We start from the raw sequence: 17,996 nt of genomic DNA on the forward strand, positions 1-17,996 counted from the left end.
CGTAACTATCATTTCCTACGAAAGGGTTCCTCGGAATGAAAGTTTGAATAAAAGCAGACAGCTTTTGAGGAAATGGTCAAGGTTGTTGCTAAGAGATACAGTGTCCATAAGCAAGAGCAAACATGCACGTGTTGTCATCGATAGTTCATCATCAGTCTTCTTACGTATTCTTCTTGATACTCCTCATACTTCTTCTTCTTCATAATCCCATTAGTGAGAAACTTGTGGCTCTCTGCGTCTCCATCCTCATCCAGGAAGTGACTGCAGACGTACAATCATTGAATCAATCTCTAGTTTAAAATACTTATTTTTGACTAGTTTATGACAGCTATGTTTGGACTTTATGAGTGGTTAGTTAGGCTAGTTCCAGCTTCTATATGTTTATTTACATTTTTTTGGTGATAAGAAATTAGATTACAGTGTAGCTAATCTGTTGGCGGTTTACAGTGAAGCTATGAGCTGAGAGATTCTCCTAACCAGTGTATTGAAAAGCATTGTGTACATTAGACAATGATAGGTAGGAGACAAGAAATGTATGATAAAGAACATAATTCCTGTACAGTTTGGCAAAGAACACATTCTTGTTGCAACAACTAAGGCAATGCGCTTTCTTTCCATTTTTTTTTCTGTCGAAAGTCTCAGATAAAATAATTGATACAGTATTGAAGCACACCTGTTGATGGTGGCCTTCTCTGAGTCGATGGGCTCTGTGAAGCGGTCGTCCAAACTGGCTGTGCTGTCATCGTCTGCCTCCGTGCAGACTTTCTTCAGCTCCATGCGGTTCATGGTTACGGCTATAGTGGTGCGGGGCTGGGGAAGGGGTCACGGTCCAAAGCAGAGCAGACGTACTCGGTAGGTTGGCGTGCTTTACCTCAGCCTTACACTATAGGGCAAATACCTGCAGAAAACGGCAAAGGGAGAGATAGTAAATGTTCTAAGAATATTAAGAGAGCTGCTGATGTGGCGGGAAGCCCTTATCACCAGCAAATATACAACCAATCATTCAATGTTGTCTAAACGTTGACTAAAAGTTGTGGGCCTCAACTAGCCATCATTTCTTTGTAATTACACTTTGACTAGACCTCTATGAAGTGACAATATCCCTAATAAGACACAAAGTTGTACATGTCCAGTCAAAAAAGGTCATGGCCACAAGTATTTTCTGATTTGACTGTGTAATCTGTCAACAATGAGCTAGTTACTGTTAATGTTATGAAGATACATTCAATGAGTCTTATCTGACTGGCCAGAACTCTAGGGCCTTGACAAAGGACACTTCAAGGGGAAGAAAAGGTGTCATTCTACACACACCCTTCTGTGTCACATTCCCCAGAACCCGCAGCACCATTTTATCTCCCCATTCTATACATGTTGGTAGCTCATGCACTTCAGTGTGCTTTAACTATGGCGTCTTTCATAAACAATATCACTGTTCCTGTCACACATTGGAATCTTGGCGTTCCGTGCAGACTGGTTTTGGATACCTTTTGTACTCTGCTATACACTGAGAGTTAACAAAATGGCCTCTAACTGTATCAAGTTCAAAAGGATTTTGTAGTCAATGTAGATAAGTAATTGTAGTCTTTTTTTCGCTTAACAGACCGTAAAATCCCATATCAATTGTGACCTCAAATTTGACATATCTATTTTTAGAGAATAGCACACATTATTTTCCCTAAAAGAACCTCTAAGTAACCCTTTCAGACACACGTCCATGTTCTTTTGCTGCTGTGCAGTTTCCTTTATGATGCTATAACCACATTCATTTCAGGCGGGTGAAAGCAAGTCTCAACATTATGACAAAAACACGCCTGAATCCTAAATTCAGGTCAAAGAGGTCGGCTTATGAGGCAGGCAAGTTTCCAACCAAATGTTCCTAACCTCTGGGAGAGCAAGCTACAAAGGCCTGTCTGTACTGCTGTCCACGGTAAAGCCAATTCAATTGAACGCACCGAGAGCACTGAAGTAGCGGGCCAGCAGGAGGCATGTGTTCATATTTCCATTCTATTGAACATTTGATTGCTGCTATTACGTAACAACAAGATGAGGCACTAGGCAGTGCACGCAGAGCTCTGCTAAATGGTTTTAACAGCCAATTACCCACAGTGCTGTTCTTCCCATACAAAGGCTTCTTTGACAGGAATGGGTAAAAACAGCCGAGCAGCCAGGGCCCTTGTCCATCCAGGTTCCCAAAAGTGGCACCCTGCTCCCTCCCCTGTCCTACCGACCAACACCCCAGGAAAAACACAATGGGGAAACACATCTAAACCCTAGTAACAAACATGGATGTCCAACGCTGTGACAAAGCCATAAACAAACAGCTATGGAACATAACCTCATCCACCAATCCAAGTTCATGAATTAACATTTCAGTGCTGCCCATCAAAAAACAAGCATTGTCAAACTCTTTGAAAGGAAGGTTTAGTGCTAGAAAATACATTTCAGTCACTTGCTATTTCAACTCTGGCTATTTCAACTCTGGCTATTTACACTCTGGCTATTTACACTCTTGCCTCAGACATTGAAAGGCATTAATGAAACTGGGCCAAGTATAAAATCCATCATCCTCACATGATGGTCAAAGCACGCCACGTTTACAGTCAATAAGGCATTACGTAAGTGAGTCTATGCACAGTAGGTCCTCCATGTTGTACCCAGTCAGGACAGAGATCCATGGCCTTCAGGACTGAAACAGGTCATGTAAGGGGTTCCATGTTTCCCTTTAACTCCATGCTGTGGAGAAGTCATAGACAGACTGAACCTGTATCTTACCACACACCACTTTTGTGGTGACTGCTGTCACCTACCCTGTATGGAAATGCATAGCCAAGCCAATCATTAGCTGTTTGTGAAGCATGTTTCTACATCCTTAGTTTTGCCTAGCTTGTCTACTCTACACAGTTCTGGTTTGATCGTATTCTAGTTCCTGCTGTGCCTGTACCAGCTGCGTTCCTGTAACTGCTGTGTGTCCTAATACATGTCCTATGTCTCCTCTAGATAAACAGATTGACTGGTAGGCCTATATCTTCGTATTGGTAGATATCTGTATCTTTGTGATCGAAAGTGTGCATTGCATACAAATACAATCAATCATGGTCCCAACTGTACACCTCCCCAGTGTGCTACCCTCGAGCAAACAAGAAGGAACCTGCTCAACCAGACTTCACCCTCCACCCATGCAGCTAAGCACTCCACTGCTCCCCATGCATATACCTTGAGTTATGCTATGACTAAGCTACCTATAGCCATAGACCCAGCCCCAGCAAAATCCTTGAACCTTTGCCTTTCATGCACATCTGAAATGTATGCTTTACCCACTGTAGTTAAAACCACTGCTACTTTTGCATACGACTGTTAGAAACACGTTTTATATCGGATAACAACGACTGAGTGAATGTGATTTAAAGTTGTCACAGTGTGTTAATCAATGTGTCTGTGTGTGCATTTGCTGTTTGATAAAACCAATGTGATAAATGCACGCAAGTACAGATTTTTATTTGAGCCAGTTTTTGTTACAGTAAGAAATAAATCCTGCAGCAACAGGAAATGTGAATTATTACGCGGATTATAATTAATGGACATTTTGTGTAGGGGTTGATACATTTTTTGTTAGGGCAAGTCAAGTCTGACATTTTAAAGTGAAAATCACAAACTTTAGAAGCTTTTTTAAACTTCAAATACACTACAAGTTTGCATGTCCTGCTGTTAAGGAAAATTCCTGCAACAACAGGATGATCAAATTAAGATACGGCATCTGTATGCCAAATCGTTTATTGCATTATCAAACACAATATTTGATACCAAGTCTTGTACACTGTGCAAATAAAGAACCTTCTTGAAAATTCCTAATGCCTAAATCTAATATAGTGTGCTTGCATATAACAAGGCTACAACACTTTTAATAGAAAAGTCAGTTCTGTGACACAACAAACACTGATCAAAACTTGAGATTCTTCTAATCCAATTTGCCAACAGCGTGACATCAATCATCTGATTGGGAAAAACATGAACTTAATTCGTTTTATCTGTCCAGAAGTAGCAGAAAAGGAGGCTGTGCAACTTACATAACACTCAACTCTAAGTTTAAGGGCACAACAAAAGTACAGTACCAGAGGATCCCATTCTTACTGGAGGTACACAACACATCATTAGCTCAAAGATTAGCTCTGTCTAACTACCACTCAAATTATGCAAGTCCCACTTCAGCAGTGGCTTGGTTTTCTCAACAACCCAACAAAACATCTAATAAACCCACAAACAAATGCTCAAAGGAAACCAACTGAATACTTCAACCAATGAAATACCTCCCACAATCTCAAAAGCACAAAACAAACTAATTCCGCTAGGTGCGTCTACAGTTTGTCAAGAAAACTTCTCTACAAGATTTTTTATTTTCTCAGCAGTTACAACTTAGTGCCTATTTGAATAACAAACTTAGACCAAGGTAACTAAAGTTCCCCTGTCACGAGAAGCAGATAAATCATGTGGAAAAGGAGACATACTCACTCATTCAGAGATGACAGAGAGGGGTTCCGAAGTTTTTTGTTGTTGCTTGTTTGTGGGGGGAGAATGAGGACAGTGCTAGTGAGCAGCCGGGAGAGGCAAGAGCTGCTGTTTTTTTGTAACCCAGGTGAGAGGAAGGCTTTTAAAGAGCAGGGGAAGGACCCACCCTGGCCAATCACGTCAGGAGCCTGAAGCCAACAACCCCCCCCCCCCCCCCCCCCCTTTCCCCTACGTCAATGAAAAAGGAGCAAGAGAGAGAAAGGCAGAGAGAGGAGTTAATCAGGAGAAGAAGAGAGGGAGGGGTTAGAGAGAGAGAGAGGGACAGCACACAGACATCCTGAAAGCTCGGCCAAGATTGCACAGTGAGCGTTGTTGCATCAACTGCTGTTTGTTCTGTGATGGCCCGCCGAGCACACACCCCGGGTGGTCATCCCTGGGTGCAAATGGTACCGTCCTCATGCTGCGGTCACTGTCCTACCCTGTCCTGCCCTCAACCACACATCCCTCCCTTCCCACTACCCCTACCCCCTACTACCATGGGTTGACTCAGCGTACCGTTAAGCATTCAGAGCCTGCCAAAGACAACTGGCATCCACTGGGGAGGCTGTGACACTGCCCGCCAATCAGGGGCCACAGCTGAGTGTGCCGCTGAGCGCAAGGTCACACTCCGCTGAAGGATGGGGTCTTAACAGTCCAACTTTGTAACCCCCCTCACACACACGTACACACACACACACACACACACACATTATACACAGAGAAACTTCAAATCAGACACATGAAATGCTTCTTTTGAGTCCACAACCCACCACATTTTCTGAAATAAAATAAATATTACTGAAAGTATTGTCTAGTCCACACCCGTTACAGCAGAGAGTATTGTCTAGTCCACACCTGTTACAGCAGAGAGTATTGTCTAGTCCACACCCGTTACAGCAGAGAGTATTGTCTAGTCTACACCTGTTACAGCAGAGAGTATTGTCTAGTCCACACCTGTTACAGCAGAGAGTATTGTCTAGTCCACACCTGTTACAGCAGAGAGTATTGTCTAGTCCACACCTGTTACAGCAGAGAGTATTATCTAGTCCACACCTGTTACAGCAGAGAGTATTATCTAGTCCACACCTGTTACAGCAGAGAGTATTGTCTAGTCCACACCTGTTACAGCAGAGTATTGTCTGGTCCACACCTGTTACAGCAGAGAGTATTGTCTAGTCTACACCTGTTACAGCAGAGTATTGTCTAGTCCACACCTGTTACAGCAGAGAGTATTGTCTAGTCCACACCTGTTACAGCAGAGTATTGTCTGGTCCACACCTGTTACAGCAGAGTATTGTCTGGTCCACACCTGTTACAGCAGAGAGTATTGTCTGGTCTACACCTGTTACAGCAGAGTATTGTCTGGTCCACACCTGTTACAGCAGAGAGTATTGTCTAGTCCACACCTGTTACAGCAGAGAGTATTGTCTAGTCCACACCTGTTACAGCAGAGTATTGTCTGGTCTACACCTGTTACAGCAGAGTATTGTCTGGTCCACACCTGTTACAGCAGAGAGTATTGTCTGGTCTACACCTGTTACAGCAGAGAGTATTGTCTGGTCTACACCTGTTACAGCAGAGAGTATTGTCTGGTCCACACCTGTTACAGCAGAGTATTGTCTGGTCCACACCTGTTACAGCAGAGAGTATTGTCTAGTCTACACCTGTTACAGCAGAGTATTGTCTAGTCCACACCTGTTACAGCAGAGAGTATTGTCTAGTCCACACCTGTTACAGCAGAGTATTGTCTGGTCCACACCTGTTACAGCAGAGTATTGTCTGGTCCACACCTGTTACAGCAGAGAGTATTGTCTGGTCTACACCTGTTACAGCAGAGAGTATTGTCTGGTCTACACCTGTTACAGCAGAGAGTATTGTCTGGTCCACACCTGTTACAGCAGAGTATTGTCTGGTCCACACCTGTTACAGCAGAGAGTATTGTCTAGTCCACACCTGTTACAGCAGAGAGTATTGTCTGGTCTACACCTGTTACAGCAGAGAGTATTGTCTGGTCCACACAAGACATCTGCAGAAGCAGAGCAGTACAGTCACATAACATCACTCACACATAAAGATCTAAAATCTCCACAGAATAACCTAAATAGCATGTCGTATATTCACATGTAGTATTTGTAATTAGTTACAAGTTAAGAGACAAAACAAACCAATTTGCAAGTATGTTATCTCAACCATTCAAAGACTGAGTCAGTCAGGACGATCCAAAGCTGGAATATATGTCAACTCCATTTATACCTCAACCATCATTCACGGAAAATGATCTGCTACTAAGCACCAATAGCCCGAAAACACAAACAAAAATACTCTTCTATGCTACCATTGGCAATGCATCACCACTATGGCAAATTACATGGAAAATATCCAGCCTATTCAGAGTTGAGTGCAATTTATAAAAAGAAGCTCAGAGCTCAATCAGAGTGAAATTTTAACAAGAAGGTAAGAGAAATGAATACAGGGAGAATTAAATTAAAAGGTTAATTCTAGTGACAGTCCTACTGACCATGCCTGATATCTTCACAGATCTTCACAGACTTTCTTCTGGCTATGGGAGCATTCCTTAAAAGGTGTCACACTTCTGAAGTGCAAGGGGTTCACACCAAACAGTGTAATGTCTCTGAGTCAATCATTAGCGGTTCTAGACCAGCCCAGGTCAGACAGGAGAAGCGACTGACTGGAACAAGCCTGCTCCAGCCACTACTCAAACGCACAGAGACGTGCTTAGTCATTACAACACAAATTCTAAACTACAACACAAAAATCCTTGCCATCAACGTTATTAAGACAATAACTAATACATTGGCTGAAGCAAGGCTCAACATTATAGAAGCCAGTGAAACATTCTAACCAAACATTGTTTTATCTAGAGGTCGACTGATTAGGATTTTTCAACGCCGATACCGATTATTGGAGGACCCAAAAACCCGATACCGATTAATCGGCCGATTGTTTTTTTCCCCCATTTATTTATTTGTAATAATGACAATTACAACAATACTGAATGAACACTTTTATTTTAACTTCATATAATACATCAATAAAATCAATTTAGCCTCAAATAAATAATGAAACATGTTCAATTTGGTTTAAATAATGCAAAAACAAAGTGTTGGAGAAGAAAGTAAAAGTGCAATATGTGCCATGTAAAAAAGCTAACGTTTAAGTTCTTTGCTCAGAACATGAGAACATATGAAAGCTGGTGGTTCCTTTTAACATGAGTCTTCAATATTCTCAGGTAAGATGTTTTAGGTTGTAGTTATTATAGGAATTATAGGACTATTTCTCTCTATACCATTTGTATTTCATATACCTTTGACTATTGGATGTACTTATAGGCACTTTAGTATTGCCAGTGTAACAGTATAGCTTCCGTCCCTCTCCTCGCCCCTACCTGGGCTCGATCCAGGAATACATCGACAACAGCCACCCTCGAAGCATCGTTACCCATCGCTCCACAAAAGCCGCGGCCCTTGCAGAGCAAGGGGAACAACTACTTCAAGGTCTCAGAGCGAGTGACATCACCGATTGAAACGCTATTAGCGCGCACCCCGCTAACTACCTAGCAATTTCACATCGGTTACACCAGCCTAATCTCGGGAGTTGATAGGCTTGAAGTCATAAACAGCTCAATGCTTGAAGCACAGCGAAGAGCTGCTGGCAAACGCACAAAAGTGCTGTTTGAATGAATGCTTACCTGGATTTCTTTTAACTAAATATGCAGGATTAAAAAAATATACTTCTGTGTATTGATTTTAAGAAAGGCATTGATGTTTATGGTTAGGTACATTCGTGCAACGATTGTGCTTTTTTCGCAAATGCGCTTTTGTTAAATCATCCCCCGTTTGGCGAAGTTGGCTGTCTTTGTTAGGAAGAAATAGTCTTCACACAGTTCGCAATGAGCCAGGCGGCCCCAACTGCTGCATATAGCCTGACTCTGTTGCACAGAACGCAAGAGAAGTGACACAATTTCTCTAGTTAAAAGAAATTCATGTTAGCAGGCAATATTAACTAAATATGCAGGTTTAAAAATATATACTTGTGTATTGATTTTAAGAAAGGTATTGATGTTTAGGTACACATTGGTGCAACAACAGTGCTTTTTTCACAAATTTGCTTGTTAAATCACCAATTTGGCAAAGTAGGCTATGATTCAATGATAAATTAACAGGCACCGCATCAATTATATCATTTACATTTTAGTCATTTAGCAGACGCTCTTATCCAGAGCAACTTACAGTAGTGAATACATTTCATACAATTTTTTTTTCTCCCCTTCGTACTGGTCCCCCGTGGGAATCGAACCCACAACCCTGGCGTTGCAAACACCATGCTCTACCAACTGAGCCACACAGAACCACACTAGATAAACTATGCAACGCAGGACACGCTAGATAAACTAGTAAAATCATCAACCATGTGTAGTTAACTAGTGATTATGTTAAGATTGATTGTTTTTTATAAGATACGTTTAATGCTAGCCAACTAGCACCTTACCTTACCTTGGCTCCTTGCTGCACTCGGATAACAGGTAGTCAGCCTGCCACGCAGTCTCCTCGTGGAGTGCAATGTAATTGGCCATGATCGGTGTCCAAAAATGCCGATTACCAATTGTTATGAAGACTTGAAATCGGCCCTAATTAATCGGCCATTCCAATTAATCGGTCGACCTCTAGTGTTATCATGGCATTTTTCATGTCATATTACATCTCTCACACACAAGAAGATGCATATTTACTCGACCTCACATGGATTGAGCATGGAAATAACAACAGCTTAGCCCTCTGACCAGTTGCACTCCTTACCCCAGCTATTTCCCCATGTCAAGACATTCCCATCTTCAAACACTCCTTTCAAATGTGGATATAAATATAACCTTCCTGTAATTATTGTTCTAGTAAACATTTCTTATTGACATTGAGGAACTTACGGAACACTTTGCATTGGGCTCATCTGTATATTAGAGGCCATCTTCAATCAAATCAATACGCATACAGTAACAGATGTCCTATTCTGAAAATCTCAAGCATCTACCTGGAGGAATATACAGTACCTAGCATTGTGGATAACGGGCTATAAATAACAGCCAATGTTTTCCTGCTGTATATCAGAAGTTTCAGCTACATGGGCTGAACTTTCTATGGTATTTTTTACAGTAATTTGAACTACCTCTCCCTCTGTGTCTCTGTGAAGACCAAGAGCCAGATCCCTGCATTAACTGCATTACTGGAAGTACTTCAACTGTGGTCCCCCAAAAACCCACTGGGCTGGAGGCAAATATTCCCCCTCCAACTTATTCACTTTTTACGAGGGGTCTCTGACGTCGACAGAGTAGGATCTGGCCTGTAGATGCCCTATAGTTGGGTTATTTCTGCCGCAGGAGACCCACATGTTGGGTGAACAGCAGCTGGTAAACAGCAGTGGTCAATTACAGGTCAAGTGGCCTCCTGACCTCTCTTATCTTCCAAAACAAAAACACCAAACCAGTCCACTGGCACCAGCAGGTAACTGGAACAGCTGAAACACCATGTCACAGCAATACTACAGGCATTTCTAATAGGGTGAATACAGGGTCCTGTCCCAAGAAAGACGCATGCACACCCACAAACTGTACACAGCACTCCAGTCACCAGACTCTTGCCAGCGCAGTCGTCCAACTAGCCTCATTCCAGCAGCCTCCACAGCTCTCTAACCAATTATAGAAAGCAGGAATTTTAAGGCAACCAAAATAAGTCGGTACCCCAGACTCCATGTGACTTGCTGCAAATAGCTCCGGTAGGTGGTGAATGATTGGCCAGATGACATATCACCAGGACGGTAATGGAACGTGCCGCTTTTGTTGCATCAAACAAACCAACATCTCTTTCCGTCCAACATCAACATTGCTGGAAGAATGTCTGGGCCCTTACGTCATAACAGTTTAGAAAGTGTTGAGAGACACATTATGATCTTTGCTATGTAGCTATGCTTACATCTGGTGAACCATTAGAAGCCATTAGCCTGTGTACAATCAGGTGTGTAACACTGGCATTCAAAAGCAAAGAGGATATAACACAATGCTCCTTCTGGTAATCCCTCAAATGCTGAAAGGTCAATAAGGAATGAATACAGTGCAAGAGATACACCAGCCCTTCCACACACTTGTTACATATACAACAAGTCTAGACCTTACCATGAAATGCTTACTTACAAGCCCTTACCCCAACAATGTAGTTTTAAGAAAAACAGGAGTTAAGAATTATATATTTTTTAAATAACAATAACGAGGCTACATACAGGAGGTACCGGTACCGAGTCAATGTGGGGGGAAACAGGTTAGTCAAGGTAATTGAGGTAATATGCACATGTAGGTAGGGGTAAAGTGACAATGCATAGCAGGTAACAGTGAGTAGCAGCAGCGGGAAAAAAGGGGGTTCAATACCAATAGTCCGGGTACAACATGATGTCGAAAAAGACTCAGGTTACAGTGATCAGCTGACCACCTCAGGGTAGTTTAGGAGAAAGTCAAAGGTATCCATCCTGCATGTGGAACTACTCCGAAATTCACAGAGTGGAGTTACATCCGTGAAGATTCTTTAAAGGCATTGTCGAAAGGGTTACAACCAGTCAAAGCACATTTTGATGTACAAGTACACCTCCTGGACAGGACGCTAGTCTATCGCATGGCCTATCTATCAAGCAACACCAAGCAGACGCATCAGTTCCCTTTTTTACAGTATGACTCGGCCGGGGATTACATTAATATCCCCACAAGGTTGGTGGTATTAATGTGTCCTAACCACCCTGTCAGTCAAGCTGATACCCACAAATTAACTATTTAGATGTTGTCTGCACATGCAAGTTAATTATGAGTGGCATGTGCCTCTCTTTCTCTCTCACAGACGTGACACATTCTACATGTCCACTCTCCGAGGCTCCCTGCCACAATTTCAGCTCCACCATAAATGCTTGGGTGTTATGGGAGCCCAGTTCAAGATGGGGTTGACTCGTGTAGCCTACATGGAGATGCATCCGATCCACTGCTTATCGACACTAGCTAGTTACTATTGTTGGCTGTGTGAGCCCTTGTAATCCATCTGTACAACTAGAAAAGCTTTGAATGTCGACCACTGATCAGTTTTAAACCCAATGTTGAATTTAGGTGTCCCTTCTCTCCATTCAACTCGCGAGAATGGTTTCAGAATGTCGGGAACTCAAATTTGCAAATGCAGCATTTAGCTATTGACATAGAAAAGGTTGCTTCATAACACTGCTGCTATTCACCTGTCTGGTATCAGTAAATACCCAAAGGTATCCATCCAAAAACTTGCAAGGTGTTTGGTTAGGCCTTTGCCAATATCATCTAACAAGTAGGTGTGTTCGCTAGCATTCCCACAGGTCAGAGCATGTGAGCTGGCTTCTATGGAGATGAACATGTGGGTTGTGAGGGTAAGCTCCAAAACATGCAAATATTTCCATGAGGATCTCCATACAGATTGAATACAGCCAAATAGTGCATTTGTTAAGAACCAAGTTATCATTGAGAGCACAAGCTATCTTAAAGAACTCATGTTAGCATTAAGCACCAGTTAGCCCAAAGAACACAAGTTAGCATTGAGAGAGCAAGATTGCCTCAAGAACACAAGTTAGCATTGAGAACACAGGTTAGTACTGAGAACACAGGTTATCATTGATAACACAGGGTTGGATTAATCTATGGGATTTGATTTAAAGCATAGCTGGGCTGGAGTGGGAGAAATTATTTGATAGAGGCTGAGAGACTCCCATCAGGCCAAAGTCCACATAGCAACAGAGCTAAATATAAGCCATTCCTCAGAACCTCACATCTCTACACTAGCTGTGACATGACTGCCATGCTTTTACCACTTCATGCAACACTTACTCCTGAATCTATCAAACCAATACAGTGCTGTAGAAGTGCACAAGGCAAACTGTTCAAGAGAACATCTGGTTTAGTCTAAAAGATCTTGGCAACAAATGTGAAAGTATCAATATTGTTCAAGTTCAATCTCTCAGTGAAATCTGCTAAGCATGAAACACACGAGAATCTGACTGCTGATAGGTACATATAAAAGTAGGAGGCCGATCCTTCTCTTGCTAGAACAAATGGCGTACCTACTGTGTACTTGTAGAATCACAATGGTTAACAACTTCACTTTAAGCCAATCAGAGAGCACAAACCTCCACGTGGTGAAGCCGACAGGAGTGACAATAAAAAGGAAAAAAAAAGAGCGCCAATCCACCCTTTTAATCAGAACTGTTCTACCTAAAACAATAAAGCTGCATAAAAAATGTATAGCAAGTGTTTACATCTTTTACATCTAGGTAAGGAGTTTTGTGCTTTTTTGGTAGGTTTGATAATGTGTACTAGCTTATTAGTTAGCTAGCTAGCTCACTAACCAAGCATGCTACCTAGCCACTGTAGCTAGTAACATTATAATTAAATCACAAGGGATTTGTTTCCATGAAGCAGCTGCCTGTAGCTGTTGAGAGTCAATGCAGTCTCTTTACTTTACCTAGCTAGCACATCAGAGCCCTAGCTAGCGAATCATGCTAACCATTTAGCTAACGTTAGCCAGCTAGCTAAAACTGTATATATGGACTGTATGTGATTATGGAGAGTACATTTAAAAAAGAATGTCATATTGCTAGCTAGCTGTGGCCATCTGGCTAGTATCAACAAGGGCCTTTTACAACAATAGCAACAGTAGCGCATCTAGCTCGCTAACATTGACTAAACAAAGCAACACACACAGACATGCATTGCCAAAAACTCTACTGCCACCTTCTGGTATGGTGTATTTTAACAAGGCTGAGTGGCTGACGACTTCAAGGTATTTGCTGTCTGAACACAGAAGAGATTGGCTGCCAACACTGTTCAGAAGTGCTAAGTACTGTCGGCAGGCAAACGTTTGACAATCCTACCGGTGTGTCTGAGCCATTGTACTTCAGAATTGTAGTTGGGCTTCGTAAAAGAAAATATAGGCCATCAATGTACAAAGGTATGGTATGAGTTACAGTCACAAGCATGTACTGTACTATTCATAGGAGGTAGGTTGCACCTTAATTGGGGAGGACGGGCTCATGTTAATGGCTGGAGCAGAATAAGTGGAATGGTATTAAATACACACGGTCTCCATGCAACTATGTACATACGTATGACTCAGTGACCTTGTTGTACATACTTCTTTGCTCAAGCCTTAGCATCAATATAGGCATTTCTCATGCTGTACATACTCTTGTCAAAACATAATGAATGTACATCCTCAAGACGATCTTGTGAAGGGTGCGGTGATATGTATTGGTGTGGTCAGCACAAGGGCCTGATGTATGAGGCCCTGCTATTACTAAGGTATAATCAAATACAACAATGTGTGACCAGGTTTGTGGTGAAGGGGACCACCCAAAGCATGGTCCATGCGTGTTTGAGCTGGACCTCCGCATTAAGATCTATTTTGTTGGCCTGCTGTGATTCAGGCTGTAGTCGTTGTTGCTTCCTGGTACTGTACATGGTCCATCCTAACTTTGTTTGTGAACACTCTCCCCAGGTCCCCCATGTTCCGATGGTCTTATCAGTCCCTATTGATCTGTCCATGGCTTTTGTTGGCTGATGACGAAGTTGCACTGCTTGACGTAGGACCACATCTGAGTGGCCTTGAATTTGCTAGGGGAGGAGGTTGCTTCCGGGGCCAGGTAAGGCCCTGCATGTCATTAGCCGTTTGCTCATAATTGCGCAATTTTCGAGCCAGTACGTGCTGGCACCTGAGACATTTTAAACCGAGTCTCATTTTTAAAAATAATTTATATTACCTTTATTTAATTTCTTAGGGATAGCTGCCTTTTTTTCAATTTTAGCCTAAATGACAGACCCAAATTTAACTGCCTATAGCTCAGGCCCTGAAGCAAGGATATGCATATTCTTGGTACCATTTGAAAGGAAACACTTTGAAGTTTTTGGAAATGTGAATTGAATGTAGGAGAATATAACACAATAGATCTGGAAGAAGAAAATACAAAGAAAAAAAACAACTGGTCTTTTTCTACCACCATCTTTGAAATGCAAGAGAAAGATCATAGTTAGAGCCATCACTCTGGTTGCAATTATGCAATAGGACGTGGTATTCCATTAATCAATGCAGGTTAGTCCAATAGAGATAAGATCAATTATTAAGAGACCTGGTTCAAAGCCATTTCACAAAAATGAAAGCTAGTCTAAGAAATATTTCTTACCATTGCTAGTGCAGGGCGTATTTAAGTTCCATATTCTTATTGTTCAAATTTTTTAGTCATTGCATTATGCAATAGTATTGGTAAGAATAGCCAGCCCTCACATTGTATGCCCTTCTCAGATTTCAAAAGGACATAGTGACAGTGTTTTGGAAAATCACCCCGAAATCCTTTGATTCCTTTGTGGAATAATAGTGAATTAGTGTTAATAGTAGCTGCCATGCACCACACACCTCAAACACGACTTTGCGACCGGCTTAAGGGTAAGTTTGCTCTGTTCCACAGTCCCAATTGCATCAACCGTCATTGCTCGAACATGAACAGCTCTGGGATTTTTGACCTACATCTGTTCGGTCACTCAAGACCCTACATCACACACCTCATACTGACCAATGAAAAGAGCATGCCCATTTCTCTATCCCCACTGACAGGTGTGTGCAGAGAAAAGGTGCCAGGGCCTGCCCCTGCATTTGAACACACCTGCACACTGCTGACATGAAAGTCTTTGACATAGAATGAACCCATTTTCTATTAGACCGTAAACAATCAAAGGTGTACAGTGTTCTCTGTAATAGCCTAGGCTTCTGTCTGTCACCAAATGGTTACATCTGTAGATTAGCTATGAAATCAAGATATTATCAAATGTGAAAAGTATTTCTCACATCTGCAAGTCATTTCCGATCTTTGTCTCTATAATTTGTGTCACCATTTGTGAGAATAAATAAAAAACACCACACATTTGTACACTTTATTAATAATAGTCCTTTTGACAGGTGTCAAAAGAGGCTTCACAGAGATAGAGATAGTTTACCCATATTACAAATTGACCTTATTTTATGGATACCTAGAAAATAGTCTGTGGACACAGTCAGCAACCCAAGATGTGGGTTGGATTTTACCAAGCACCAATTTAGTAATTGCATTGTAAAGTTCAAAACAATGGGAACTGTACGAACCCTTTTGGCATGCTCTATACAACAGACCTGTATTATCACCGTGATACATTCAGAAGTTGGACATTTTGTTTTAGCTTCATGTCTAACTTCCTGAACCTTCACGCCATAAAAACATTTCACTAAACTGTGAAATTATGCTCCAATACTAACCTATACGTGTGCTGCACTTGTAAACATCAGCATTTGTCTACATATGTGCGAAACATTACAATTTAGGGACACACTTGCGGTCAGGTCATCTGAATTTGGTTGCCCAACTCAAAACCAATATTACTTAAAATAATCCCATCTCACAGTAGTCTAAAAAGTATGTTATTGGTGGCAAAGGTAACCTAATAATGCATGCGGTGTCAGTGGGAGTTCACCAGACAATATATATAACTCTTTACCTGAATAACTTACTTTATTTCTATTTAAGATATATGTCTGAGCTTCTGTTATGGTAGGCTCACTGGGCTAATAATGTATGCTACAACCTAAACTCGATGCTGGTACAGAGAGGAGTGTTTTTGAACAACATGGATTTGAGAACCCTATGTACTTTTACAATATATCTAGGTTTACATCTTCAAATTATAATGTTGCAAATAGAGAAGTGAAATTAAATCAGAATATTCTCTGAGCCTATCACCATCAACGACATAAAGATAGAGAAAAAGTCTAAAGGGTTAAAATGACTTAACCCTTTAGGAATCTTCCAGATATACGCTCCACCCCAATCAACGAATGAAGGCGGAATCAGTTTGTATGCTAAACCATACACTCCAAAATACATTTCTCGTTTATTTCTACATGTCCAGATTTTTCCACTATATTTATAATTGTAAGACTATTAAAACACACACATACAGAAATTGTATTCAAAAATAACTATTAAACCTATGTAAAATGTATAACTCCGACAGTGTCGATGTGAAGGTTATTGAATGGTAAAAATAATAATTTCCACGTTCCTTTGTAGTATGCGAAATGCACACGCGGGGCAGTTCCAAACATTGGAAGAAACTGAATTGTTTCTTCTCCAAAACACATCAAAATATTTAATGCCTTTGGCTAGTAAGTGAATTACACATGAATTTGAAGTGAATTTCACTTACTGGCGTTATAATAATAATTATCGGTCTACAATAGAAGATTGACCCTTCATGTAGGCTACACGACACATTCGACACGTGTTATTTTCGCGAAAAACATTATTTAACATTCAGGCTACACCAAACACAGCAAATATACTCCAGGGATGATGACATTTGATCAAATATCATGGCTAATACCTAAGAACGTGTTTTAAATATCCCATACTTCCTTTAAACGACACATTTATTGGCTAAACAGATTACCTGAGAGATTAAACCACAATTTTCAGCTTTGGTTAATTACTCTTGTAGATGTTTTGTAAATAATGTCAACATTAACCATTAGCATTCCGGTGCGAATTGAAATGAGATACAGTGTTTCAAAATGCCGACGTTGACAAACAAGTATGCAATACCTACACAACTACGGGAGAACATATACAGGCTAAACATTGGAAAAAAGCTTAAATGGGGACCTACCTACCTAAATTTTAATTGTTCGGGGCTTCAGAGGTGGAGGACAAGTAAGCGTAGTGAACACCAGTAAGGGAGACCCTTCCCATTTAACAACCGAGGGACACAGTGGAAATTTCCACCATGTGATGGCAACTCTTCAAGCATCATGTTTCACTACCAAGACACCCTCGGACTGAAAGCAACCAATTGCCTTTTGTATCTCGCAGTCGTCTTTAGGCAATGGCAGAACATGGAAGTTGTATGTTGTATGATGGACAGTGACTGTGGTCGACTAAAATATGTACAACGTAGGCAATATGAAGAGCCCAATTGATTTTGGAGCGCCTTCACGTTGGTGTGATTCATTGACATTACACATTCTGTTTGTAGAGTAGACGCACTCAAGGAGTGGGCACGGTTACAATTGTTTGCGCGCGCTGCATAAAGTTTCCAAAAACCTTCAATTGTGGATGCATTTCCATTCAACACGTTAACTTCCAAATTCATTTCAGTTGGATAACTGATTTTAAGAAAGTAATTATTTATATGAAATAATTTAACATTGCAACAACCAACAGTGTTTTTCTAAAGATGTCTTGTCTTCGTAATCCTAGAATTCAGAGCATAAGGGAAAGTGTTTTGCAGTTTATCACTGTAGGGCAGGCTATCCTGAAAATGAAGACAATGAGTTTATTATAGATTACATTTTCATAACCCAGGTATCGTA

At 41.2% G+C, this 17,996-nt stretch overlaps 1 protein-coding gene across 3 annotated transcripts in view; it reads right to left on the reverse strand.

The window, feature by feature from the left end:
• Positions 1 to 17,446, reverse strand: part of LOC106576408 (sodium-coupled neutral amino acid transporter 4) — a 36,603-nt gene extending 19,157 nt beyond the window's left edge. Inside the window, exons 1-3 of one of the 3 annotated variants that reach the window (XM_014153561.3) lie at positions 17,298 to 17,446; positions 674 to 898; positions 165 to 261 (exon numbers count right to left, since the gene is read on the reverse strand). In XM_014153561.3, coding sequence (XP_014009036.1) covers positions 165 to 261; positions 674 to 786 — 210 coding nt within the window. In that variant the 5' untranslated portion in view covers positions 787 to 898; positions 17,298 to 17,446. Of the gene's footprint in view, positions 1 to 164; positions 262 to 673; positions 899 to 4,506; positions 4,641 to 17,293 lie in introns of those variants that run through there. The other 2 variants (XM_014153563.3, XM_014153562.3) reach the window with 2 other exon arrangements.
• Positions 17,447 to 17,996: the final 550 nt, after the last annotated feature.

This window comes from Salmo salar, chromosome 17 (genome assembly GCF_965601325.2).
Source record: "Salmo salar chromosome 17, fSalSal1, whole genome shotgun sequence".
Classification (NCBI taxonomy): Eukaryota; Metazoa; Chordata; class Actinopteri; order Salmoniformes; family Salmonidae; genus Salmo; species Salmo salar.